Raw genomic sequence first — 27,847 nt, forward strand, 5'->3', positions numbered from 1 at the left:
AAAAAAAAAAAAAAGACAAATAAGTTAAGGTTAATGCAATTAAGGCAAGCTTCTGCAAAATGTTCCAACCCAGCAGGTATAACAGCTTATAAGTGCATTGTGTGTTTTAAATACATAAAATCTCTCGCACAAATCCCCTCGAACATTCTGGAGGAGGACTTTCTCTCTCCATCCTTCCTTCCACAAAATTTTTTTCATCTTTGTGTCTCGTCGTCTCACCCACAGGATGTATATAACACCTCCCTCTGCTCTCCTCCCAGGTTTGGCCACGGTGTGAGAGGGTAAAACAAAGATGGCCAGCCACCGCATTCCTCTCATCCTGTTGGCCTGTGGCTCATTTAATCCAATCACCAACCAACACATGAGGCTTTTTGAACTGGCCAGAGACTATATGCACAGCACAGGTCAGGTCATCGACATCTGATCGTTCGTGTGTTTTGTTAAACTTGGATAACCCTTAGTATCAGAGCAGCTCATCTATGAAGTCTGCTGATCAATAGTCTTTACTCTAAACACTGAATAAATTAAATGACTGCGTTTTATGAAATGTGATGTTTCTACAGATGATTAAAAGCCAACTCTGCAGCTCTACGGAGCTTTTTAAAGCAGCTCATTGTTTTTCTTTTATGGCCCACAAATCTCTTGATTGATTCAGTCTCATCAACCTCATTTCTAGCAGCAGCAGCAAACAAACCCTGATACACCTGCCTACGACTTGTCCAGCGCTGTATCGCAGACATGCAAAGTTAAACGCGAGCTGAAGAAGAAAGTTGAACGCCTGACAAGCTAAAGATGCAGATATTTGTGCTATTAGCTGGTTGAACACAAAGGAATTTGCCATAAATTCCAAGTGAATGCTTATACTGCTCATTTTCTGCTTTTTGCTTCATGTTTGTCATAGAAAATGTATAAGACACTAACCAGGCTGATTTTTTTTTTCTTCAGCTTTTAGCGGCTGTCCCCTTGTGGCCAAAACAAAACATCAATTGATGCAACTTTTATCACTCCACATTGTTGTCTTTTTACTAGTCAGCGATGAGGAATCATAAATGCTGGAAAATGCTAATATATGCCAGTCTCTATGATGCTGCTGAGACCTTTGTATGGAACAAAACTCAGTGACTCTGGGCTTTGTGTCCCAACATGTGCTGCCATGCAGTCCTAGTGTCAGCAGACATGGTCTCCTTATATAAACACAGGACATTTACGTGCAAAAAGCTGCTCTGAGTACGAGCGCAGGTCGAGTCACATGGTCGTAACGACATCACCATACCATAAGAATTATAATGGTCCGGAGTCAACTTTCTTATTCTAAGATGCTTTAAGAATCTGTGCTCAGTGTATAGCATTTAAGCATGCTGGAACATTAATGCTCTTACAGTTTCCCTTAGACCCCTTAACGATAGGACATCAGCTGACGAGCTTTCGGGTATCCATCAGTAACGAGTGTAAGCGGCACATAGGAGCTGTTGTTATTCCCTGCACATGTGCTGCAGCTACTTATACATCTGTTTTAAAGCAACATACTATAGGTGAATAGAATATTAACCCCAGTTAATGAATAGCAGCATGAAACGTCTTCAGTCTACTTTTAAGGAAATATTTTTTGTATTGCAAGTTTTTTGAGGGTTTATGTTTAAATATGCAAATATGGTATTCTTTGACCAAATTTGAGATAACTTTAATACATCTCCAGAACAGAAATCTGACTGTTGGACAAAGCTACGTTCAAAGTTCCTGTTTCATTTTGCTAATATATTGGAGTCAAAGAATTTTACCGATGGGATTTTGGATATATCTCTATATATCACTCCATAAACCAGAACTGTCAACATCCATAAAAAGAAAATCTGTTTTCGCCATGTTTTTAGGATGAAAATGTTATATAAATCAGGCTATAAATGATACATGAACAAATCCGTGCTATAAAAACCTTCAGAATATAGATGGGAATAAAACTCAAAAGTTTGATGTATCTAAGTGCTACTGAAATGGAGGTTTCTGGCTCAGAGTAAGAAAAAAATCCTTTAAAGATATGTCCTCTAAAATGTATTTTCTCACACTATTAGCCAGAAATCTCCACTTTAGTTGGACCAAACTTTACAGTTTTATGTCCATCTATATTCTGAAGATTCTTACTGCATGGTGTGTTTAAAGATCATTAGGTTGCCTGATTTATAAAACAATTAATACATGCTAATTTTTGCTGAATTTAGAAGATTTTATATATGCAAATAAACAAAATGGGGTAAAATACACAACTAAATGTCTATTTTGGACGTTTTCCAATCCAAAATCTACAAATTAATAATGATTTTGCCTATTATGTCACACCTAAACTATTTTTTGAAACCAAGAATAACATATTTTGAGTCTGATTTCCCCCACCAAAATATGAATTCTCAAACTTAGTCAAACTTTATAACACAGTAGAAGCTTTTAAGTAATTGTATAGTTTGATCTTTGTTGTCATGAGCAAGTACCTTCATGGCCTGTAAAAGATTGATTGTAGTATTTGTCCCTAACTGTGAAACCTGACAATGCCTTAATTTGACTTAATCTGTTGAATCATATTCTATTTCTGTATCAGCTGCCGTGACCCAGAAAAACGGTATTAATCTTCTCCCTTCAGGCCAGTACCGGGTGGTGGGCGGCATCGTGTCTCCAGTGAGTGACGGATATGGAAAGCAAGGCCTGGTACTGGCTAAGCATCGCATTGCTATGGCAAAGCTGGCACTTCAGAGCTCCAACTGGGTCACAGTTGATGAATGGGAGAGCCAGCAGCCAGACTGGACAGAGACCGTGGTCACTATGAGGTATAAAACTTGTTTACTCCAAGACCAGGTTTAAAATACCCACGTTGGAAATCTAAGCTCCTCAGGATGTAAAGTGGAAAACGTGCAAGAAACTGAAGGGATTGGGTTTTTTGCTTTTAAAAACTTCTGCCACTAATTCCCTGGCCATTTACCATTCAACCCTCTGAACCCCAAACAGTTTCTGTGCATTTTTTATCTCCTGTCCCATTTATTCTGCACTCATTTTTCACTGCACCAGCAAGTCTTGCACCACTATGTAAACAGTACAATCATGGCTAGAAGTAGGCAGAACTCAAGCATGTCTTTTGTGCAGTATAACACAGTTATAATCTCAGTTGTCATAAAAAAACAAGTTGAATTTATTATTCAATTTATTAATTATTGATAATAAAGTATTAAAGATCCACATGCCATCCACACACCATACATATTACATTTAACATTTTTACAACCAATGATGTGACTGAATTTTTGTCACATCATTAAAAGGATTCCCAGCTGTGCTGAGGAGCGCAGAATTTTAGATTTTGTTTTATATTCTCTGGATTATGCAAATGTTTATTTTTTTAACACATTTTGAATGGGATTTGTGGAATTAAGTTGTTTTGAGAAGTATGTCTATTTTAAACTTTGATTTGGTTAGTATTCATGAAGGAAGTGTTCAGTGCACATCTTTAGTTCAAGGATTGTCAAAAATGTGAATACCCAATGAATTCTGTTTTTACAGTTTCTGGCTGATAAATGGTAGCAATTTTTGTAAATAAAACATGCCTTACAAACCCGCCGAGAGGTTGTGGGGTTCAGGGGGTTGATATAGAGTGTTTTAGTGGTAAATACGTTTGGACATTTGCGTCACATAAATTTCATTTTTGCAGAGTACAGAGAAATTGCTGTTGCTTTGAGTGCTCAAACCTTGTGAGATTACATTTTGTGTGCGCCTAGTCAAAGTGTTTGGATCTTATAACTCCTGCCATGGGAATACCGTGCTACACTTAAAGATTTCCCCTGTAGGTTTAACACAATCTGAGCCCTAAATTACTGTGTTGAAAACCATCCCCAATTTTCATGGCACGTCGTGTCATGGAAGGTCCTTTAACGAAAGATCACGATAAATAAGATGGATAAGATCATCCTAGTTTTACAGTCACAGCAGACTTCACAGGGATTTTACTCTCCTTTGCTGCCTCTCTGCCACCCTCTCATTTTTCCAAATTCAACCATTTACGTAACAGAGTGTTACCAAGTTGCCTGCACCTAAATTGTAGGTTTTAGTCTCCCGGCAGTCGCCAAACCACACTGGACCTGTATCAGGTCTGGGTTTTTCGGGGGGTGAAATTGGGGGTATGGGCTGTTAAATTCATTGGGCAAGTGGGAACGGTGCAGTGGCCGAAGGCTGCCTGGTATATGAATTTAAAGAGAGGCAGCCAAAGGTGCTGCATCCTGAGCAACAAGAGGCGGGAGTGACTGCGTATAGGCTCAATCATTATCAGAGGCTTACTGGGCAGACATATGACAATTGTTTGACCTTAGGGAAGCATGTAATTGAAAAATGATTCATGTACACATGACATACATACAATATGTCATGTGTACGTGTGCATATTTTGCTCACTTTAGAAGGGTCTCTCCCGCTTCCATAGTTTGTATCCTTCTCCTTCTTGCATTATATTTCAGCTCCATCTTTTCTGCTCCCCATTCCTCATTAATCCCCTCATGAGCCGACATCCGATCCCACACCCCTCCTCTTAGCTGGTCTTCTGTAAGCCGTGTTTGCGCAACACGGGTGCCGATCATGGCATGTGATCTGCGAGCGGGCCAGCACACCATTTCACTCCCCAAAACACACACACACACACATATTCACATAAACTTTAAGAAGCTTTACTTGAAAACAGTGAAGTTTTTCATTCCTCTTTTTTCCTGTGTGAGTCATAGCTTTTACTCTTTTTTTGATTCAGTCTAGTTTATAAAGCTTAATTGGAATTATGTTTAGGTAACATTGAATGACACAATATAAAGTTACTGAATACGAATTAACTTTGAATGAATAGTACTTACATTCATAAAAACTAAAGAAGGAAAATTCTGTGTATTACGATGTTAATGTAAAAAAAGTGAAATGTCAGTTCTTCTTTTTTTTTTTTCTTTGGTTGTTGGGCAGGTATCATTATGAGCGTTTTCTGAAAGAGTACGAGCAGAGCACGGAAACGCGCAGCGGAGCCGGTGGAAACACCACAAGTGAGAATCTCTTACTGTTGGGAATGATTTTAGAACCCCTTTGACCACTGACTGGTTTTGAAGCACTCTACACTTTTAAATCTACACTTTTAATTTGCAACACATTTGCTGCACATTTTGGGAAGGCAGCACTGAATTGCATCTGTTACTTTGTTCCAAATTGTAATGTCTTAATAAGGAGTACCATAAATGATTATTGTCATTATCAATTTATTATTTTCTCAATTAATTGATCAGTAATTTGGTCTTTAAAATGTCAGAAAAAGGCAAAAAATGCCAACCGGTGTTTTCTAAAGCCGAAGAAGTAGCTCTAGTCTTAAAAAGTATTTGTTGGATTGGCATGAACCGGTAACGCACCAAAGCATGTAATACACTGCTTCAGTCCTCTTGGGGAGGGGACGGGAGGGAAGGGGGGTGTTGTTGTTTAGCATGTTGACATACACTAACATTAGCACTGCTGCTGAAAAAGCTCTTGACTCCTTTTGATATTAGCTTTATTTGATTTTTATCGATGTCTGTAACAGGGAATTGATTTACATTAATCACACACAATGCACCTGTGCTTTAACATGTGCAAAGTAAGAGCCAATAGTGCTCTGTGGTCATGACCAACACTTGTTAAAGAGTATTAGGGATCATTTTAATGCTTCTTTGTGTGTGTGTGTGTGTGTGTGTGTGTGTGTGTGTGTGTGTGTGTGTGTGTGTGTGTGTGTGTGTGTGTGTGTGTGTGTGTGTGTGTGTGTGTGTGTGTGTGTGTGTGTGTGTGTGTGTGTGTGTGTGAAATGCTCAAGGGACAGAAAAACATACAATTACATAGCTACAGCATGTGTGAGATGAATGGTTGTTATATAACTGAAAGATGGCCAATCAGTTTTCATAGATAATCTATTACTTATCAAAATCCCTTACACTTTTTGGATCCTACTACTTTTCAACACGATATTTCATTAAGATGACTAATTCATTGAAGAACAGAGTAGTGGACAGGTAGACCACCGACATCTCAACCTGCTCGCTGTTTTGGTCTCCTTTTTCCTTTTTGCTGATTTGCTTTAGCCTACAGCCACATTCACAAGTAATTTGAGGTGTTATTCGATATTATAATGAGTTTTTTTGTGTGTACGATGACCAGCACGGCTGTTGAGTGCTGTGAATAGAGCACCTAACAACTTGGGGAAGTCTTGGTGACAGTATTGAGAGACAGCTGACTGGACGGAAGAGACCTCATCGGGGCTGTTATGGGTTGGCACCTTATAGCAGCTGCAGCCAGGGCTGCAAGCAGTCCCACTGCACCAAACCAAACTATGTATACAGAGAATACAATGACACTCCTACAGTCTGCGAGAGCAGGGGTGGAAGAAGCCTCACAGATGGATCACTAGGCTGCAGACGCTGGGTTGGGAATGACCAAGAGAATGATTAGCACATGAAACGAGGACAAGGTCTCACTGGAGGGAGGAAGGGAACTGCTGGTTTGTAGCTGTGGTTGGCTGAAGGTGACTATAGCCAAGGACCTCAAAATACGTCAAGGGAGCAAAAAGTTCTTGTCAAAAGGTACCAGTACTTCCCAAGAAGTCATTCAAGTCAGCCGACTGAAGTCCAGCAGCAGGTACAAAGCCACAAATCGCAGGATATCAGCAGTACCCCAGGCACAGAGGACAGTGGTTCAAGCAGAGGAAGGATGTGAATGAGCCCCAACCTGGTAGTGAGAGGAGCTGTAGGGTTACAGCTAGAGTCAGGTGGCCCAGAGCACACGAAAACCAGGTTCGGCAGTCAATAAACATAGATTTGGTAGGAGTGTTGAAGAGGTTGAAATGGACAGCAGTGACTAATTTAGAGAAATTAGAAGACTTTATTTACCGATATGGTGTTGATAGATTTGGGGTACTAGCTACAGCTACTTAAATCCAGAAGACAGAAGGAGATAGGTAAGTGCAGAAAATAAGGCAGCTAAAGAAGCAATGGAGGAATGCATCTAAAAATGGAAGACAGGGACTTGAGGTGTTGCAGCAAGAACTTAGAAATCGATTAGCAGTACTTAGGAGGCCGGAGCATTTAAGGAGAAAATGGCACGGCTTCCTTTTTAGGGGTCTATTTAGCATTGTTAACAGGTTGTTTAATCAGGTAGAAAGTGGACAGCTAAAAGTATCAAGGGAAGAGCTTAAGGATTACTTCAGAGAATAGTACACAGGCGAAGACAGAGAGATGAGCCTCCCATCAAATGTGCCGGGGGTAGGTGGGGATCCAACCTGTCTTCTATGTTCAGCGTTAGGAACAGGTTTTTTTTATTATTATTTACATTTAATTTGCCTGTTCCAGACTCCAAATTTTCCCTTTCTTCTTTTTTTTTTTTTTTTTTTTTATATATTCACATCTACAATTCAAAAATCGTGCTCCTTAACAGTATGAGCAATCTTTGAGGAGACAGTTCACTTGTGTATTAATGGACTGTTTTGGAGCATGATTGTGGACAAGCCAGCAGGCAAACACTTACTGGACTATTCCCACAAATTCAAAATCAACACCACTTGAGGGCTATGTCACTCCTGGCCATCAGAATTGCTCAGAAAAAGACACCGAATGAGGATTTCGGTATCCATGATTGATTAAATGGCCAGATCCAAATAATTTGAAGGAAATCCCTGATGCCAGAAATCAATATTGTACAGGTGACCGATGAGTGAAGACAAAACAAAGAATTCAGGGGTTGAGGTAAACCTTTTGTTAGTTTTGTGAGGCGTCTTTTTTTTTTTTTTTTTTTTTTACATCAACAAGCATCTAACTTACTAACTTAAAGCAGAATTATTTATCGTGCGCATTTATGTCTCTGGTCAGAGTGGATCATAATGACTAGTAGCTCTGGTCCCTGATTGCGTGTCAGCTCTTATCTTAGCTTTAAGCTTCAAAATGTTGGAAATCACAGCCTGTTCTATATGGAGTAAATGTGTATGTTGGTTTTGTCACACGTTTCATTTTGGCCTTTTATATTCAAAGATTGCCTGGTTAGCATAGAAGTAAGCAGTCTTACTTTTTTATTGTATTATTTTGTGGCTCTCTTCAGGTCCACCGCCCCACCTGAAGCTTCTATGCGGAGCTGATTTCCTGGACACCTTCAAGATCCCGGGCTTGTGGCAGGACGACCACGTGGAGGAGTTGGTCGGGCATTTCGGCCTCGTCTGCGTCAGTCGAGGAAGGCTGCAGCCAGAGCGGGCGGTGCACGAGTCGGACATGCTGTCCCGCCACGGGCGAAACATTTTCCTGCTGAGGGAGTGGGTGATGAATGAGGTGAGCGCCACAGAGGTCCGACGGGCATTGAGACGAGGTCTGAGTGTGAAATACCTGATCCCAGACTCGGTGATAGAATACATTCACCAGCACAACCTCTACACGGAGGACAGCGAGAGGAGAAACAAGGGCTCGGCGCTGAGACCGCTCATCAAACAGCCACAACAGCCAGTAAAGAGTCTGGACGACTGATAGAGCTGAACATGGGAACACTTGAAGTGTGAATATACTCACCGATCAGGGGTTGGAGGATCTGGTTACTTCCACTTGACTGCTGTGTGGACGCAGTTTGCACAACCTGTAAGTCGACAAAGAGACACGTTTGGCCAAAATCTGTTTTCCATCCATCGCTTATTTTCAGGAGGGGGCATCTACTCCCGTGCTGTGATGTTCCCACATTGAGTGTTGCACATACTGACCCTCATCTTTACACCGCAGTTTCATATACATTTGTTTGACAAAAGTTTTTCATCCTTTCTAGTTTTTACACATTGCTTATACTGAAACATAAACTGAAATAAAATCCTGTATATTTTAAGAAGTTTGCGTAACTAATGTTTTTTTGGTTTTTTTTGCAGTTGTCAACACAAATCATATTATCTACACTGCAAACTTAGTGGTTTATTGACAACATTTGACATTTATTTATATATATTATATTTGACATTTATAATGATACTACACATTTTTTCATGGATGGGACCATAATCCTAAAAATCCTATAAACCATCCTTGTGCCTGGTGTTTTTTGTCTCTTTACTGAGACAAAGAGGCTTTCAATGTTTGACAATAACATATAGTGGAAAATACAAACTAAAACACTAGAAAGCTGAATCATATGAAGAGGAAATTGACAAAAAAAAATCTATTAAGAGTGCGGGCAAGGTAAAAGTATCAAAAACACCCAATAAAGAATTATTTTAAATGGCAAGATGTCAACAGCAAGATAAATTTCCTGGCAATTTCATTTCTTAGCTTGAATGCTGTTTAAAACCCTTTTTCACAAAAAAATGTTGATACTGGTGGAGAAATACCGAATCTGATCGTTTATTTTTGTAAGCCGTATGTCTAAAAAGTCAACAATCAGCATATAAAGTATCAACCATCCGCACGTGTTCATTGTATATTATACATTCAGGCTACCAAGTTTTTAATGTTGTAGAATGTTATCCGTCCTTTCTTTCATTTCCTCTCGCATGGATATCATTGTTGGTGTCCCTTCTCTGCAGCCGCCTCACAAAAGCAATTCATTCTGGCTTTACTCAGTTTCTCCATTATCATCCACACACTGTGTCTGTGAGGCCTGTAGCTTTTCCACCAAAAGATTTAAAGTAATCCTGACAGTTGCTCAGCTACAGGAGGTGTTTTCTCTCTGAGGCCAATAGCTGAAAGCACAACTGTGCTACTGATACTAACTGGCGTCCTTTGAAAAACGGCGTGCGTGCGTGCATGCGTGTGTGTTTGCCTGTTTTCGAGGCTTTAAGACAGTGGGTTGGCAGCAGCAGCCCCAAAAGAGAGATTATTAAATTAATTTAGTTATTTAAGCAAGACAAAAGATGTGACAGGCATATGTTCAACATATAATTGTTGCAGTTGGATGTTTTTAAACTCCGGTGATCCAGCTGTTGTACTGTGAATACTATCCTCACTATATCTTCCATTCAGACATTTTGAATAGACCTGTGTGATTTTTTTTTTTAATTCTATTAGACTGATTGTTGATGGCCCTGCACTCTGATCAAATTGAAACAGGCCTCAGAATCACCCTGCAGGCACAAATCTGCCCCACGTGGCCTTACATATAAGTGGGCCTGTGTCCATTTATAAAGATAGTGTATTCATCCTAATCCCACCTCAGCAAGTAAGCATTTTCCAACATAAAGCACACAAGAGTGTTCACATTATGTATGCGTGCTGCATGTTCCCATCAGGCAATGGGTAGCCCGGGGAAAGGGTTGTGAAGATTAGGAGGTTACGTGGGGTTGAGCGTGGGAGGGAAAAGGGAGGTGCGAGTGCCAATTTCAACTAAAAGGAATTAAACCTGCCAAGTAATCCGACTAAAGGGAGTTTGGTTCAAATTGGGGACTTTTGGCAGGTTTTTCTGCACTCCAGCAAAAGCAGCCGTCCAAAGCAGACCTCCTCATTTACTGGAAGTAAGAGAAACCAGCAGAGAAACAGCCAACATGCCAAGTGATCTGAACGGATACTGGAAAATGATTTCCAATGACAACTTCGAGGAGTACATGAAGGCTCTCGGTGAGTTTGTAGCGGAGGAGAGTGGAAGTCGGGTCAGGTCTGGTAAAGGCATGAGACGGAACACCATCTCGGTTAGATCACTAATATGTAACAGCAAAACTAACTTTATAAACGTGTAATTAAGGCCCAAATATTTTCACTTTTTGCATTCAACACAAATGTTTCACTTGACCTCAAAATAAACAAGCTTGATTGCAAAATCTCACATACACCCTGCTGCATATAGGATTGCTTTAAAAATGAGCATATCCGTCTGTAATTGCACACAAAAAAGTGACTGTTTTTCTCTGTTTCACATTCATTTCTTTTTACCTCTCTTGGGGACCTATCGCAGATGTAAATGTTGCCATCAGGAAAATTGTCAACTTGTTGAAGCCTGACAAGGAAATCACGCACGAAGGGGACCACATAGTGATCAAGACCCTAAGCACCTTCAAAAACTACAACATGGACTTCTATGTGGGCAAAGAGTTCGAGGAGGATCTGTCTGGAGTGGATGACAGGAAATGCATGGTGAGTGTTCGGACCACGTGTTTAGGGTGCATCATCTTTATTATAGTTGAGTAACATCGCTGCAGGTGTGGCATTAATATATATTCTATGGTTACAAATTCTGTGGGTGTATAAACTGACATTTCTTGCTGGAGACCCTCCAGTCCACAGTAAAACGAGCAGATAATGTGGTGAAATCAGTCTTTTCATGCAAAACTTTCCTCCTGCTTGTAAAACTTCCCTCAGACTTTCCACACTCTTCTGGTGTATTGATGTAATGAGGACCAATGTCAGATACAACTTGGAGAGGGCTGAAAGAGGCAGAGTCTAAGTTAACACGCACGTTTAATAAAATTTTATTTCTGAATACTAAATAGGATGAAAGATTTTCAGTGGTCCCCCCTTGAAAACCCTTTTTGGTATGCTCATAGGCTGATTATAGATAAGCTATAAGCTGTTCAGAGGGTGGCTGAGTGAGAAAGTCATGTGTGTTGGAACAGGATTTTATCAAGTAATTATTTTGAGTGGGAACAAGTACAGCTGGGCCTTTCATACTACATGTGCCGAATATTTAGATCAAAATGTTTATTAGAGGAACTGCACATGTTGAAGAATAGATCCTTCCACTGATGCATCGTGATTAATGACTACACGTGTCTCTGTCTCCGTGACCCCGTACAGACCATGATCACCTGGGAGGGAGACAAGCTGGTGTGTGTGCAGAAGGGAGAGGTTGAAGGAAGAGGCTGGACCCACTGGGTGGAGGGAGATGAGCTTCATCTGGTAAGAAAACATCAGTTCCTGCCATGAATATAAATATACGCAATTTGGACACTTTAATTCAAATCCAAAATGCCCCTCAGCACTGTATGTGCAGTGCATTTATTTATATGTGTGACTCCCATTTTGAATCAGCCCAATAACATGATGCGTGGACCCATGGAAAATGTATTTCTGAAATGTACAAGTATGTGGATATAACTAAATTACAACCAAATATATCACATTTCCACAACTACTGTAACTGGAATTTGTATACATATTTGTACTCAAATATTCACACCAGGTCTAGCAGAAGTGTCACGTCATTATCCTGACTTTGCACATCAAATTATTGCTTTAAATTGAACTTTAATAACTTTTTTAATGTCGCCTTATGTGGCCTGTAATGAAAGCATTTGCATGCAAAGATGCTTTAAAGTAATGACTGGCACATTACCATTTTCATTAGCTCAGCATTATCAGATTTATTACTGCTATCAAAGCTAAGTAAAAAATAATCTGCCAAATTATTTGGTGCAAGTGATGCCAAAAGATGTTTTCAATCAGCAGCCTTGAAATTAGTGATTAGTGGGAAATTCCCAAGCGCATGTAGAGCATTAGGGACCTCTGGTGGCAGAAAAGGCATTGCAAGTTAGATGCTTTCTATTTTTTTTTTTATTATTTTTCAGTGAAAACCACGTAAATTTGGTGAGTTATCAGACAAACAGAAGGATTTATTTTTCCTTGTGGGTTGAGAGAATTTACCTTCTTCTTGAGTTAAATAAACCACCCAAATTCAGTAAAATAAACCATCACTGCTTTCTGTATCACATGGTTGGACAGACCTCCTCACTGACGAGAAGGAAAAATCATTAGATGATGAAAGTGACATCTTTTTTTCCTCTCTCTTACACCTTATAACCTAAGTACATAATCCTATGACGATTTAACCTCAGATATTCCAAATGTATGCTCTATTCTCAGCTAAACTAGTTTCAGATATGACACATCTTTAAAATGGAATCAGCTCCAAACAGCCCTCAAGCTGTTTGTTATTTTCCTTTTTGTTATCTGATTCTTTTTTTTAATTCGGACTCTTTTTTATTATTATTAACTCCCGTGTATGCGTTTGTATACAGGTTTTGTGTTTCTCTGATTAATGATTCTCTTGAAAAAGCTTGCCAGTAATTTTAATAGTCTAAAAAAATGAATTACCCCTACGCTGGAAAAAGTTTTTCGTAGCATTTATGAAGAATTAGTATGTGGAAAATGTGTGAAAGTAGAGTAGACTAATATAAAATACCATAACTTAATTGAAATAGTGTTTATTAAAGCCTTGTTTTGTCTTTTTGTTTTGCACACCGTGGGACTGTGAGAAACAGTTTTTCGACCTATCTTTATGTCATATGGTGGATTGACATTAAAGTTGAAGTTGAAGTTAATGTTATGATACTCATCCAACTTTCTTTATTGATAGTTGATGCACTCTTAGCTCCTCCTTCCCTTAGTTACTGTTGCTAAGTAGGACAACTTTTTGTCTACACTTCTCATGGTTGTCCAATGTTCTCTTGCAGCATTAAAGGAAAGGAACAGGGCTTACTACAACTTAATAATGAAAGTAATTCCCCTTAAATCTACACAGGGTGTTTTCCTCTGCTTTGTTGTTCCCATTTGTCATCATTTACTTTCTCAGTCTTTTGCAGGTCAATTGAAAAAAAAAAGTACATTTTTCAATTAACCTGATTGTGCAATCGTGTTTTATTTGCTGCAGGAGCTGAGAGCTGCAGGAGTTGTTAGCAAGCAGGTCTTCAAGAAGAGCTAAACGGCCTCTTATGAAACAAGACGGTGCCCCCCAGCAGACACTGGCTCAGACCTACACATCAGACATGCCTTCATACATCCATGTTCCCATTATGGGATGTTACACACACAAATTAATGTTCCATGAAGACAGTTGCTCTACTTTTCCAAAGCCAATTCATATATTACACATATAGACAGCTTCGCATTTAATACCACAACATAGACTGATAGCAGGCTGATAAAGAAATGCACTGAAATTACTGGTAGGAAATGTATGGGTGCAGTGAAGAGAACAATAAAAACAAGTTAGTTCTCTTAATGATTGTTGTGGATGGAAAATTATGAGTTTGGCTGGAAGCGTCTTTGTTCTTTGTTTGTCTCCAGAATGAGTATCGCATATAATGAATGTATATATCCCTCCCAATTCCTTCAAGATTGTGCCACTGAATCAATCAATCAATCAATAAATGAAACAGTTCTCAACAATGTTGTTTGTCTTTTTATGAGTGGTTAGACCTCCCAATATTTTACAACCCCATTTTCCAAAAAGTTGGGACCCTGTGTCAAATGTAAATAAAAACAGAAGCAGTTTAAAAAAAAAAAAAAGTTGGGACAGGGTAAAAAAAAAAGACACTAAACACCTAGTCGAACATCTCACAACTAATTAGGTTATTTGCGAACAGGTCAGTAACATTATTGCCGAAAACCAGTATTGGATGGCTGTTATCTTCAGGCCCTCAGGCTGCACTGCAATAAAAACTGATGCAAATCCGTAGTGGAAATCACTGGATTGGCTCAGAAACACTTCCAAAAACCATTGTCTGTGGACACAATTCACCGCTGCATCCACAAATGCAGGTTAAAAACTCTACCATGCATGGTTACCATGGCTACCATGAACTGAACTGTTGTTACTGACTGAAGTTTGATGTCAAAAGCTCCTTTTTTGTGAAAATATCTTGCCGGCAACGTGAAAAAGAATCCAGGGGCCTCTACTTGTGAATGAGCTGGACAGCTCAAGCCACACAGTGCTTCAAATCAGCTAATCTGACAGCTCACTTTGTGCATTGCCTTCACCAATAGGGTGTCTGACTCACTTTGCTGTTGCTGCTCACTCTGCTGCTCTGCCTCCTGCTGCTTCTTGTTCATTCAGAACCGGCCACCATCCCCTGCGTCTACCTGCAGGCTCTGTAATTTATGATTCCCCAGGGGGTACTTATCAATTTCTCCCTGCTCTTGCTGCTTTGGCTGGTTAAAAAATGATGCTCTCAGGGAGGGGTCAAAACAGAGTCTGACACCAGTGAGCTGCATTTACATTCATTGTGAATAAAGTGGTCCCACTAAATGTGTGGGTTGTCTAGCTGAAAATCACTCACTCAACTGTTTCTTTTTCTTTTAATGTTTTTTGAGTGGATCACAAATCCAAAATTGGAAATTCTGCTTCTGCTCTTATCGTTACTTTGATTTGATATTTGACATTTTCCTCCCATTCATCAACTCTTACTAATCTTAAATCTGAGTTTAATTGATTTTAGCAGGAAAACATTGGGGGGAGGGGACATACTCATCTGTTTCTAACAATTCTGTAGAAACCACATTTGATAAATTGCATATCCATTTATTTCTAGTAAAGAATTGGAAACAAATAATGATTTGCATAACAGGCTTAACTTTGTTAACCTTTGTGTTCAAAGTTCAAACACTCTGGATAGGTTTTCGAGTTTGCCACAGAAAAAGATCAACACTGTTGGCACATGTTATAAAAGAGCTTCTCCTGTCTGTACATTGTACAACCACAATCGCTGCAGTGTGTATTTGCAAAAAGGTTGCATGGGAGAAAAAGAGTGATGATGGCGGTGCGTGTTTGTTCGGGCACCCACAAATATGCCCTTCGTAACTTTCCCCCAATGGCTACAGAAAGCCTGAGAGCAAAAGGGAAAAGATTCAATTGCCGCTGCCAATCCCCTTTAAGCAATACTCTTGTACCAATAGATCTCTGCCCTAATGCCCCCTGACTCATATAAAAGCACGAGGACACACTGCCCCTTCCTCCTCCTATCACTGTCTAAAGTCTACACACAACAGTGTCACCAGCTGCCAACATGCCTGCAGACTTCAGTGGAAAATGGATACTGGAAACAAATGATAAATTTGAGGAGTACATGAAAGTGTTGAGTAAGAAACCTTTTAATTCTGGAAAATTTATTTTTGGTCTGAAAAGTGTTTAAATAGTGTTAGATGGGGGTGAGCCACATTGGAGAAGCTGTACACCGTCTTAATAAAAACTGTAAATACAAAAATTATTCTTATTTTAAAATCAAACTTATCTTTACGGATTTTTGATTATGGGAAGAAATCAAGAACTAATTTCTGACCAATAATGCAAGTATCCTTTAAAACTATGCATAAAGGTCTGTGAAATGATCCACATGACATTATCTGTCCCTGTTAAAATAAAGACTGAGTAATCAATTCTCTTTTCTGCTGCCAGATATTGACTTTGCTACGAGGAAAATTGCCATCTCCCTGTCTCAGACCAAAGTGGTTACCCAAGATGGAGACACATTTGAGTTCAAAACGCTGAGCACCTTCAGGAATTATGACCTCGCCTTCACTGTAGGGGTGGAGTTTGACGAGTACACCAAGGGACTGGACAACAGAAACGTCAAGGTGGGTTGACCTCTCAGAAACCCACGTGACGAGAGTCAGTCACTTGTCTATGGTGTGAACAGGGTGTAATGACTGGCCTGTATCATGGGTGTTGAAAACAGACTGCAGCAGCCAACAGTATCTGCCAGTGATAAAAAAAATTAAAAAAAAATCAACATATATCAATCAGCCGTAACATTAAAAGCACTAAAGAGTAGCGTAAAATACAACAGCCCAGCAAAAAATCTTCCTCTCGTAAAGATTATAAACAGTTGTTCCTAAGTCTGATTCACTCATTTTGATACTGTAATTAGTGTTGCTGTTGAACTGTTCAAGGTCTTTATACGGAGAGGTGTTCCTAATATTTTGTCAACCTAATTTAGTTAAATGGGAGGGATAAAATATTAGGTAGACCTCTCAGTATAATAAACCAGAACAGTTTAACGGCACTACAAATCACATTGAAATAAATCAAAACTTCTCTCAATCACATTAAATAACAACTGAACATTATAATCCTGATGAAATGAGGATTTATTGCTAGGCTGTTGTATTATACTCTATGTTTCACCTGCCAGTGGTTTCAATGTTGTGGCTGATTAGGAATGTTGCACTTTTTACATTGGATGCCGACAGCATACTTACGAGAGGAAGCGACGGAGGACATCTGAAACTAACGTCCTTGAAAAAAGAACTCTGTCTTGCATGTATTATCAGGCGTATACATTATGTTTGCACACTAATAAGTTATTAGCATTGAGGATATGAGGAATTTATTAATGTTGAAGTTTTTTTTTTTTTTTTTTCCTTTTAAATACTTGTAAGTGCTGCCTTATTGAAAATAGTATCAATTGTATCTTTGTGAGTCTGGAATTGTATAAAAAATGGTAAATATGAATAAAAAAGTTTATCACAATGCAAAAAAGAGAAAAAAGGAGTCCTAAACACTCAGTTTATATGTTCAACCTCTCATGGTATAACTGGCATCTAGTGGCTGAATGTTTTCCCAGACTGTTGCACTAAAACACCAGTCAAATTGATTTATCTTTTTTTAAACTGAATTAATGAATGACAATAATTCATTTAAATATATTGACAGCTTTAGCAGCAAAATTGGTAGTAATTTTGAATTTGCTGTGTTATTAGTGGGCTACATATTTAGTTCATGTTATTCAGACATCATATTGCTTATTAGTGTCAATTTTTCCCTCTGACACGCTGCGCTGACTGGTACATACAAGATGCATAAAACAAGAGCAAATATGATCAGTTTACACTTCTTCAAACTAATTTCATAACCCTAATTCCATTAATCCTCAGGTTAGAAAAGCAGTCATGTTATTTTATCTGTTGAGGACATTCAGTCAAACCCACAATATGGAGTTAATTGTTTACTACGTGCATGATATGTTGTCCTGTAGAGTCTGGTGAAGTGGGATGAGGACAAGCTGGTGTGCACCCAGAAAGGCGAGAAGGTCAACCGTGGCTGGAAACACTGGATCGAAGGAGACAAACTCTACCTGGTGGGTGCACAGCACTGGTCTGGATAATTACATTCATGGTCGGACTTAGACAAATGTTTTGGATTAGTTTTAGGTATTCCACATCAGAATCTGATTGACAGTTTAAACACTCTTATTGCTCTTAATTATTTAATTGATCCCTCTGATAATTAACACCAACTGATTTGATTTCTTCTGCAGGAGCTGACATGTGAAGATGTAGTTTGTGTTCAGGTGTTCAAGAGGAAAGAGTAATATCTGTTTTTGTTATCATGTGCTCAGTTAACACGGTCAATGCTTGCTTCTCAATAAACTTTACACGCATTCCTAAACATGTTAACAGAATGAATGAATAAAGGTGCTTTAAGAATATACCATGGTGTCTTTGAATTTTATGTATTTGCAATTATAAACCAACTTTAAGTCCTGGTGTTCCTAATGCATCTAACGTTAGAATTAGTTGAGTGGTAGTAGTGCAGAATGAAGCCATAGTTTTCATATATACTTGTAATAAAAAAGAACAAACAACAAATTCCTTTGTAAGACAGGATAACAGCATGCACAAAAGACTGAACTGACTTTTAGAAGAGCAGAAAACAGTTTACAGGTTGTTTTATCAGTAACATGTTGCATTAGACGTATCCAAGCAATGCTAATGTAACCACTGGTTATAGTAATATGTGTTAAAAACCGATTAAACAGTTTACACCAAACTTTACACCTATACTTTCAGTTCAGTTATGGCCTGCCAATATTTGTGTTTAAATTTATCTGTAATCCAAGTGAAGAATCCACAGCATTCAAATCCACAGAGTAGTTTATCACTCCTCCACACCCAGCAGCAGCAGCAGCAGCAGCCTGTTGTGTGTTATATGCTCACAAAACCAGAGCGTAACATTTTGTCAGTGACTACCAAACTAAAACACCACAAAACTAATGTTCTGAAGCAATAAAACTTCTACAGTGCTTGGTTTTGACACCTACCTGTACATGTGCCACAAACATGAGAACATGAGCTACTGTATGTTCAGTTTAAGCTCGCACAGAAAAGAAAGCAAACTCACCAGAGAATAACCATCAAAACACTTCAAATTCTGGTCACTCTTAACCTTTCATGAACAACTAAATACTAGAACACTGCGCTTTTTGTCTTGAATAACGTTAACATTAACTTTTGAGTGAATAAACTTTATCTTCTCACTGTGGCTTGCGTACTGGCCTGTTTTCCCCCCGGTTGTCTTGCTCCATCTTTTTTTGCCCTTTGACCGCGGCTCCTTCTGCAGCTGCCAAGCGCTCTCTGTGGGGTACCTTGAAAAACGCAATAATCACCTCATCATTGAATTTGACAGTTTTCCGTTAAATTTACACTTCATCACCATCTGTTGGAAAAATGTGGTCGTTTTCGGTTTCCTTATATAACTAACATTATTGAATTGAAGCCATGTGATTGACTAGTGACAGGCCTGCCAAGGTCCCTGCAACCCCCTCAAACATGAGAATAAGCACACTATAGCGTCATTTAAATGTATGTACTCCTCTCCTTGACTATGCTCCTGATGGTCCCTAATTGTCTCACAACCGTGGACAACAACGATACGTGGGCGGCTTTCAGCGTGTCGCCCACATGGTGTGTCCGTGGCAGGTCATCCGGCTGGAGGAGCCGCAGCTGACGGGAGACTTCGTGTCACGTCAGCGCTTCCAGGGCGCAAATCACGCGAGATCGACTTTCAGGAAGTTCCACGTCAGTATCCAGTGCGCCGTTCACTGAAATCGCAGCATTTGGACCCCGATTGTAACAACAACATTTATCTGCTCTCATTGCCACAACACGGGGATAAAACATGGTAAGAGACATTTCCAATAGTTTTAAGTGTGTTTTGTGTCCGCACATTTCCTCTGAATATCCCGATTCATTTTTTTTTAAAAGGGCCGTGAACGGATGTCAAATAATAACACTATCTTGCAAATAGCTTAGCGGCTAACTAGCTCTAGATTTTTTTTGGGGGGGGGGATAACGATCATTCAGATCTCCATGTTTGGCTGTTACTTCGCTTTATACGTGCGTCCCTCTGTTCCGGGGGTAGTTGCCGAATTAGTTATTGTAATTCATAAAGCACAGGACTACTGAGACACACGAAATATACGAGGTCCCGTGTTAGCTCCTAACTCGGGCTAAACTACGATTCCGGGTCTTTACGTTTCATGCAGCAGTGTTTTGTTTTTTTTAACCAGCTAATGTAATGCTCACTTAAAGCCACCCGTACTGAGAGTTTGAACCGTAAAACACGCGGACGTCCTCTGTTCTTTCAGCCTCTGAGGCTGGACATTAAGCGGAGGCTGACGGCCAGGTCGGACCGGGTGAAGAGTGTGGACCTTCATCCAACTGAGCCGTGGATGCTGGCCAGTCTGTACAACGGCAGTGTCTGTGTGTGGAACCACGAAACACAGGTATGAGAGGAGGGACACACACACACACACACACACACACACACACACCCTGGCCTAATATGAAGACACTGCTGGAGTACCTGACAAACACACCAGTGATGATGTTGCAAACTATAACCCGGCTCTTATTTTCCAGACTCTGGTCAAGACTTTTGAAGTGTGTGACCTCCCGGTCAGAGCTTCTAAGTTTGTGGCAAGGAAGAACTGGGTCATCACGGGAGCAGTGAGTAACCTTCGTTTGTTTCAGACAGTCATCCTCCTCGCCTCCTGCAGTCGACCAAACTATTAGAATAATGTGAACATCTACATGCATGTGGTTTTAATTTGGTGTAGTTTAACTGTTGTGTCGAATTTGACCAATCGGCTGGCCGATATTGGCCCGTTACATCTACGACGTTTGAGGTAAATTAGAACTCGTTCAATATGTGTTTGTTTGTTTAAAAATCGACCCCAAACATACAGTATCTGTTCAGTTTTTTTGTCCGTGCAGTAAAATCTTAAACACTAGTGATAGAGTTTGCATTTGTCTTGATGTCAGATTATCTTGTTATACATTCTTCTCAGTTTAAGATGACGTGTCTTCAGCTAATATTCAAACTTTTTTTTTTTATCTCCCTGCGCAGGATGACATGCAGATTCGTGTGTTCAATTACAACACCTTGGAGCGGGTCCACATGTTTGAGGCACACTCTGATTACATCCGTTGCATTGCTATCCATCCAACCCAACCGTACATCCTCACCAGCAGCGGTATGCTAGTAATCTCGTCAGTTCTTCGTAGACCGTCAAATTAAAATGTGTCTTTATGTCAGTTTGTGTGTTTTTGTGTATACACGTGTGTGATCGTGTTTCTGTGTGTATGCAGATGACATGTTGATCAAACTATGGGACTGGGAGAAGAAGTGGTCGTGCAGCCAGGTGTTTGAGGGTCACACTCATTATGTCATGCAGATTGTCATCAACCCCAAGGACAACAATCAGTTTGCCAGCGCCTCCTTGGACAGGACAATTAAGGTAAGAGTTGCTTGATATTGGTGTCGACACTCTGAGTTTGTTATCTGCAATGAGGAGGTCGAATTTATAGTTTTGTTAAGGTCATTATTGTGTTGTTGTGCCCAAAAATTACGTGGTGAAACAGCTGTCGTTTTTTTGAATGCCGGCTAACTAATGTGTCTCATCTATGCTGGGCTTTCGACCATGTTAAAACCCAGATGAAATAGGGCTGAAGGAACTTTTAGTTCCTTGGAAAGTTTCTTAACATTACCCCTAGAAGCTAAAGATTTCGGGGACTTTAGGTGGAAATGGGATTTACTATAGCGTAACATTAAATGTGAACTATGGGGCAGCCAGATCCCACTACAATATTGCAGGATCTAAAATACATTTACTGATTGTCTGTCATGTTCTTGGGGTTGTTACAGGTTTGGCAGCTGGGCTCTTCGTCTCCCAATTTCACTTTGGAGGGTCACGAGAAAGGAGTAAATTGCATCGACTACTACAGTGGAGGAGACAAGCCCTACCTGATATCGGGGGCTGATGACCGCCAGGTTAAGATCTGGGACTACCAGGTTAGAAAACTTTAACCTGATTCCCTATCAGTGCAGTCATTCACTTCCTTCAGAGTAAGTAAGAAGAACTAAGCAGGGCACAGGCTATTTCCTGCTGACATGTAACATCACATTTAAAAGAAGTAAAAGAGTACATATTACTGAAAGAGTTGATTGTTCTAAAAAGAATGAATGTGGTTAAACGTTCCTGTCTTCTCTGTGAGCATTTTTAGCTTTATGTCTACATATCTTACTCTGTGTGTTGTAGAACAAGACCTGTGTTCAGACTCTGGAGGGCCATGCCCAGAATGTCTCCTGTGTCAGCTTCCACCCAGAGCTGCCCATCATCATCACTGGATCAGAGGATGGTGAGCAGGAATCCGACTCCTCCTTGGCCCAGTGCACAAACAGAATGTCCAGAATGCATCTCTTCCTATGGTCTCATTGCTTATTTCATTGAGCAAAATATTCCTTCCATCTGCAGGTACGGTGCGTATCTGGCACTCGAGCACTTACCGCCTGGAGAGCACGTTGAACTACGGCATGGAGCGAGTGTGGTGCGTGTGCGGCCTGAGGGGCTCCAACAATGTGGCACTCGGCTATGATGAAGGCAGCATAATCATCAAGGTGAATGAAAGGAAGAGTGTTTTTTGTTTTTTAAGATTCACATTTTTATAGCTGGATTTGTTTACATGCATACTGTTCTACAAAATAAAAAATTGAGTTAGAAGTTGTGCATCAAAAAAAAAATCAAAATGGCTTGTAAATGAATTTCACCTATAAAAAAAAAAAAAAAACAAGTAATATATCGTAGATTTAATCAAATGTTAAAAACGAAACTCTTTTCTTTCTCTTCTTCACCTTTGCTCTCCGCTGTGTAGGTGGGCCGGGAGGAGCCGGCCATGTCTATGGACACCAACGGCAAAATCATCTGGGCCAAACACAGTGAGATACAGCAGGCCAACCTGAAGGCCATGGGCGACGCTGAAATCAAGGACGGAGAGAGGCTTCCTCTGGCTGTCAAAGACATGGGCAGCTGTGAGATTTACCCCCAAACCATACAGCATAACCCGAATGGGAGGTATGCATCCACTCACTACAGGCCTTTTCATTTGTTGTGACTTTTTTTTTTTTTTTAAGATAAAGGCAGACATGAGGTGCTGTGTTACTAATTTACGTGTGTTTGTGTGTACCAGGTTTGTTGTGGTGTGTGGAGATGGAGAGTATATCATCTATACCGCCATGGCTTTGAGGAACAAGAGCTTCGGCTCGGCACAGGAGTTTGTCTGGGCACACGACTCTTCTGAGTGAGTATACAGTTTGAAAATTAGATTTAGCTGAGACGCTTCACTGCTCTACACCTTAGTAACGGAGACATTTGTACATCCTCTCTAAACTATCACTACTCTACTAATGGAATAACGTTTTCTTTTTATTATTTCTTTTCAACAGATATGCCATCAGAGAAAGCAACAGTATTGTCAAAATCTTCAAAAATTTCAAAGAAAAGAAATCTTTTAAGCCCGACTTCGGTGCTGAAGGTAATGTTGCATGATAGATTTATGGTTTTTCAAGTGGATTGAGGTGGACTGTCTTCCTCACTGGATGTATTCCCATTTCTTCTCTGCAGGGATCTATGGAGGTTTCCTGCTTGGGGTGAGGTCAGTGAATGGCCTGGCCTTTTATGACTGGGAGAACACAGAGCTCGTCCGCCGCATTGAGATCCAGCCCAAGCATGTAATACTGAGTTACTATTACTGAGTTACATTTTTGTTTTTAACATCCCAGTCCCTGTATGATTTACATAAATGTTGTCTCTGGCAATGTTTGTTAATTTTGGAGTTCTGTAGATTGAGATTTTTTTCGTAAGTGTTCCTAATGAAGTCGCTAAGAATCCGTTTTGGCTTCTGTATCCTGAAGTTTAAGCAGCACTGCATGTAAATAATGTGTTAAAGGCCTTCCAGACCTTGTTGTCCAGTTGTCTCACTCTCTTGCATTTGTCCAGATCTTCTGGTCAGACTCTGGCGAACTGGTCTGCATTGCGACAGAGGAGTCTTTCTTCATTCTGCGTTACATGGCAGAAAAAGTTGCTGCCTCTCAAGAGAACAATGAAGGAGTGACCGAGGATGGTATTGAAGATGCCTTTGAGGTAGGTGTGTGAATGTGGATGCATGCGCATCCTTCGACGCTTTTATTCAGTACTTTCTGTGCAAAACATACTCAAATTTAATGTGTAAACTAACAGATCACAGAGCGCTGTTCCAGCTTTGGTCCCCAGCATAGCATAGTTTAGTGATAGTGCGTTATATTTACAGATCACATTTGACTTTTCTTACATTAATGTCAATTTCATCTGTACAGGTCCAGGGAGAGATCCAGGAGATTGTGAAGACTGGACTCTGGGTTGGAGACTGCTTCATCTACACTAGCTCTGTAAACAGACTAAACTACTATGTAGGAGGAGAGATTGTCACCATTGCACACCTGGACAGGTACGAATAAAGAGGAATTTCATGGGGTTGGATAGCGTCTGTTGACTAAAATAGAAACTCTACTCCTACCTTCATCAAAACCATTGTGAATATATCTTGAGCAAGGTATAAACTCATTAGAGTAATACAATTAAAAAGAAACTTAAGCTCTAAACATGGTCTTGGTTGCTGTGTATGTTACTGCTTTCCAACACCTGCTGCCTTCTCTCCCTGCAGGACCATGTACCTATTGGGTTACATACCAAAAGATGACCGCCTGTATTTGGGAGACAAGGAGCTCAACATTGTCACTTACTCGCTGCTGGTCTCCGTCCTGGAGTACCAGACTGCCGTCATGAGGAGGGACTTTGGAATGGCTGACAAAGTGCTACCCACTATTCCTAAAGAGCAGAGGACCAGAGTGGCACATTTCCTGGAGAAACAGGTACGGGAAATACAGTTGGACTTGATTTCCTTTTTATTAAATTGGAAACTGTCTGTTTGATTCAGATGCAGATGGGAAGAGACTGGACTTAAAACTCAGGCAATCACTGATACTGGACATTATTTTGTTGAGAGTTTTGTTCTTTTAATTCATAATGGATAAAACTTTGTGCTTGTAACATGCTGATGGGTTTTGTTTCTTTTGTCTTTTCAGGGCTTCAAACAGCAGGCCCTGGCAGTGTCTACAGATCCAGAGCACAGGTTTGAGTTGGCCTTGCAGCTGGGAGAGTTGAAGATTGCCTACCAGCTGGCTGTGGAAGCAGAGGTAAGAGCATGGGAGCAGGTTTTTGAAACTGAGGCAAACTCCATGTCATATCACATCTTTGCCCTCATCTAAAATCATTGCCAGTCAATTCACAAAGGCTTCTCCATTGTTGTAATTTCATGTCATCACTGGTCAGGTTCTCTGTCAAGTGTCTTTCTAATATTGGCCATTTTCTCATGTGCAGTCAGAGCAGAAGTGGAAGCAGTTAGCAGAGCTGGCTATTAGCAAGTGCCAGTTCGGCCTGGCCCAGGAGTGCCTACATCACGCCCAGGATTATGGTGGCCTTCTCTTGCTTGCCACAGCCTCTGGTAATGCCAACATGGTGGGCAAGCTGGCTGAGGGAGCAGAAAGGGACGGCAAGAACAATGTGGCCTTCATGACCTACTTCCTGCAGGGAAAGTGAGTATTAGATGTGTGAGACTGCAGAGGGGTTGAGATTGGTGGACAAATTAAGGAATGATATAGATATATATATACCAGTGTTAATTGTTTTTGATATTGTCCTCTCTCCACAGACTGGATCAATGTTTGGAGCTTCTGATCAGGACAAACAGACTACCTGAAGCCGCCTTCCTGGCTCGCACCTATCTGCCCAGCCAGGTGTCCCGAGTGGTCAAATTGTGGAGGGAGAACCTGGCCAAGATCAACCAGAAGGTCAGTGCTGTCATCAACATTTTTGTTTAATAGTTGTGATATGGCTACAATCAATCACCATCAGTCTAGGTGGGGAAAATGCATCTTTTTTTGAATCCGATTGTTGGATTTGATCCCCATCTTGATCATTTTGATTTGACTAAATCTTCATTGCAGGCAGCTGAATCCCTAGCAGACCCTACCGAGTACGAGAATCTGTTCCCTGGGCTGAGAGAAGCCTTTGCAGCTGAACATTACCTGAGGGAGTCGTGCTTAGGCACCGACAGGCCTGCAAAAGAATATCCACTTGTTACTGTAAGTTGTATGACGTCTAGTATTATATCATAGCCACTGATGACTTGTTGGTAAAAAGGAGGTTTAATAGTAAATTACTGCTACTAATGTTAATGTCGCAATATTTCTGAATTTGTACCTCACATTTTTCAGCCCAATGAAGACAGGAATATTCTTGAGGAGGCCCAGGGATATGAGCCCAAAGGAACCTTCATTCCTCTTTTCTCCAAGGTTTGTCCACAAAATCACTTTCTGACTTCATACAGTTTGTAACTACTTGCACATGCATTGTTCTGCACCCTCTGAACTTTGTAAAATAGGATTTTTCAAAAAGCTCAACTCATGCTTACTCAGTCAATTTCAACCTCTCATCATTTGACTCCCTTTTTCTGGCAGACACAACCTAGTGAAGAGTCCACATCGGTGGCAGCAGCTGCTGCTGTGGCGCCATCACATCCGGAACCTGCTGCTCCTACAGTAGTGGATAAAGAGGAAGAAGAAGAAGAAGAAGAAGAAGAGGAGGAGGATGAAGAAACCCCTGCATTCTCATCGTCACAGAAAGATAAGGTACAACGTCCTTCTGATTTTGATTAGAACGCAACAGTGGGGCTATAAACGCCCTATGAACTCAAAATGTCTGTCACAGAGTGATTGATTGAGTGATTGAAGTTTCACCATTGTTCAGCCAAATGCCATGACTTCCTGTTTCCATTTCAAATTAAAAGCCCCTCGTACACGGTCCAGCTATATACTAGGCTTTGACCAAAGCCCGTTTTACCCAGAGATCCCGCAATACCTCCGTAAATAAGACCCTTCATTATGATTCCTTTTTTTTTTTTTTTTTTTTTTTTTAGCCAAACAAAGCAGGCATGAGACTTCTCCGATGTATTTTAGATTGCATGCCAACATTTCAGAATCAGAGGTCTAATATGACACAGCAGTGTTTAGTCTCACATCCTACCCGCTCTCTGTCTGTGTAAAAGGGAGAGGCGTCATTGCGCCGCTTCATCTCTGTGATTACTTTTGTTGCCGATTTAATGACGGTGCAAACCTGCGTTTGTACCTTTTATGTGGAACAGCGAGGCAGAATAACAGAACAACTTTCCCGCCTTGAACAAGCTGTGTGAAAGAGGCTCTAGTCTTGTTAATGTTTTTATTTTAGCATTTGTTATTTTGTTGCTGTCAGAATAAATCAACCCTCAAGCTTTTAATTTAGAGTTCTGTTTGATTCTAACTCACTTTGAAGTAACAAATAGACAGTTATTGCCTTGATGTCTTAGTTATATCTGTATTGCACAACTCATAGGAAATACAGTCCCAGTGGTTAATGTAAAGTCAAATACTTTCCTTTGTGTGTCTCTCTGTAGATTCTGGATGAACTAGAGGTGGACCTGGACAACATGGAGCTGGATGACATCGACACCACAGACGTTAACCTCGACGATGACTTCCTGGATGATTGAGACCTGCCACCACTCTGCTCCCAAGCACTCATCAGATCATATTTAAGAGAGAGACCAAACACCCTTTCCCCTTTTTTTGTATTTGTACGTAAAAATGCTATACTGTCATTATTGCTTATTGCAGTGTCAGGGTTCAAGTAGGAGATGATGATATCAGTAATGGTTTATTTTCAGAAGAAAACTAGACGGATCGCATCTATTTCAGACTCCTCCATTTTTACACCATTGATTGTTTGTTTGAGAACCGCTGACTAACTTTTCACTGGGCAATATGTTATTTACTCTTTGCTTTGTGTTGTCTGTAATGGAAAATCAAAGTTCATTCAGTCCAATAAATTGTGGTTGCTGTACATATTCACATTTGACTTCAGAGTGTTACACACTTACGTCTTTTTCTCCAAAAAATGAAAAGCGTTTTA

General features: G+C 40.3%; 4 protein-coding genes across 4 annotated transcripts; all 4 read left to right on the forward strand.

Annotated features, from left to right (window-relative positions):
* Positions 1-242: 242 nt before the first annotated feature.
* Positions 243-8,880, forward strand: nmnat3 (nicotinamide nucleotide adenylyltransferase 3). The gene is made up of 4 exons (XM_069706043.1): positions 243-404; positions 2,633-2,816; positions 4,978-5,054; positions 8,116-8,880. The coding sequence occupies exons 1-4, from the start codon at positions 293-295 to the stop codon at positions 8,529-8,531; spliced, it is 789 nt and encodes a 262-aa protein (XP_069562144.1). The 5' UTR covers positions 243-292; the 3' UTR covers positions 8,532-8,880.
* A 1,475-nt stretch (positions 8,881-10,355) lies between these two features.
* Positions 10,356-14,138, forward strand: rbp1.1 (retinol binding protein 1, cellular, tandem duplicate 1). Its single transcript, XM_069706045.1, has 4 exons — positions 10,356-10,595; positions 10,930-11,108; positions 11,769-11,870; positions 13,621-14,138. The coding sequence occupies exons 1-4, from the start codon at positions 10,523-10,525 to the stop codon at positions 13,669-13,671; spliced, it is 405 nt and encodes a 134-aa protein (XP_069562146.1). The 5' UTR covers positions 10,356-10,522; the 3' UTR covers positions 13,672-14,138.
* Positions 14,139-15,713: 1,575 nt separating this feature from the next.
* Positions 15,714-18,175, forward strand: LOC138625255 (retinol-binding protein 2-like). The gene is made up of 4 exons (XM_069706044.1): positions 15,714-15,827; positions 16,144-16,322; positions 17,723-17,824; positions 18,005-18,175. The coding sequence occupies exons 1-4, from the start codon at positions 15,755-15,757 to the stop codon at positions 18,056-18,058; spliced, it is 408 nt and encodes a 135-aa protein (XP_069562145.1). The 5' UTR covers positions 15,714-15,754; the 3' UTR covers positions 18,059-18,175.
* A 1,367-nt stretch (positions 18,176-19,542) lies between these two features.
* Positions 19,543-27,786, forward strand: copb2 (COPI coat complex subunit beta 2). The gene is made up of 22 exons (XM_069706047.1): positions 19,543-19,647; positions 20,114-20,251; positions 20,388-20,474; positions 20,875-21,001; positions 21,117-21,265; positions 21,673-21,819; positions 22,067-22,166; positions 22,283-22,425; positions 22,680-22,879; positions 22,995-23,105; positions 23,251-23,339; positions 23,429-23,535; positions 23,804-23,947; positions 24,160-24,290; positions 24,507-24,714; positions 24,928-25,038; positions 25,223-25,437; positions 25,554-25,692; positions 25,849-25,986; positions 26,119-26,196; positions 26,362-26,532; positions 27,333-27,786. The coding sequence occupies exons 1-22, from the start codon at positions 19,645-19,647 to the stop codon at positions 27,426-27,428; spliced, it is 2,832 nt and encodes a 943-aa protein (XP_069562148.1). The 5' UTR covers positions 19,543-19,644; the 3' UTR covers positions 27,429-27,786.
* The last annotated feature ends 61 nt before the right edge of the window (positions 27,787-27,847 follow it).

This window comes from Brachyistius frenatus, unplaced genomic scaffold, assembly GCF_029030835.1.
Source record: "Brachyistius frenatus isolate BFR_SWC_R1_liver_20210118 unplaced genomic scaffold, ASM2903083v1 Contig_61, whole genome shotgun sequence".
Lineage (NCBI taxonomy): Eukaryota > Metazoa > Chordata > Actinopteri > Embiotocidae > Brachyistius > Brachyistius frenatus.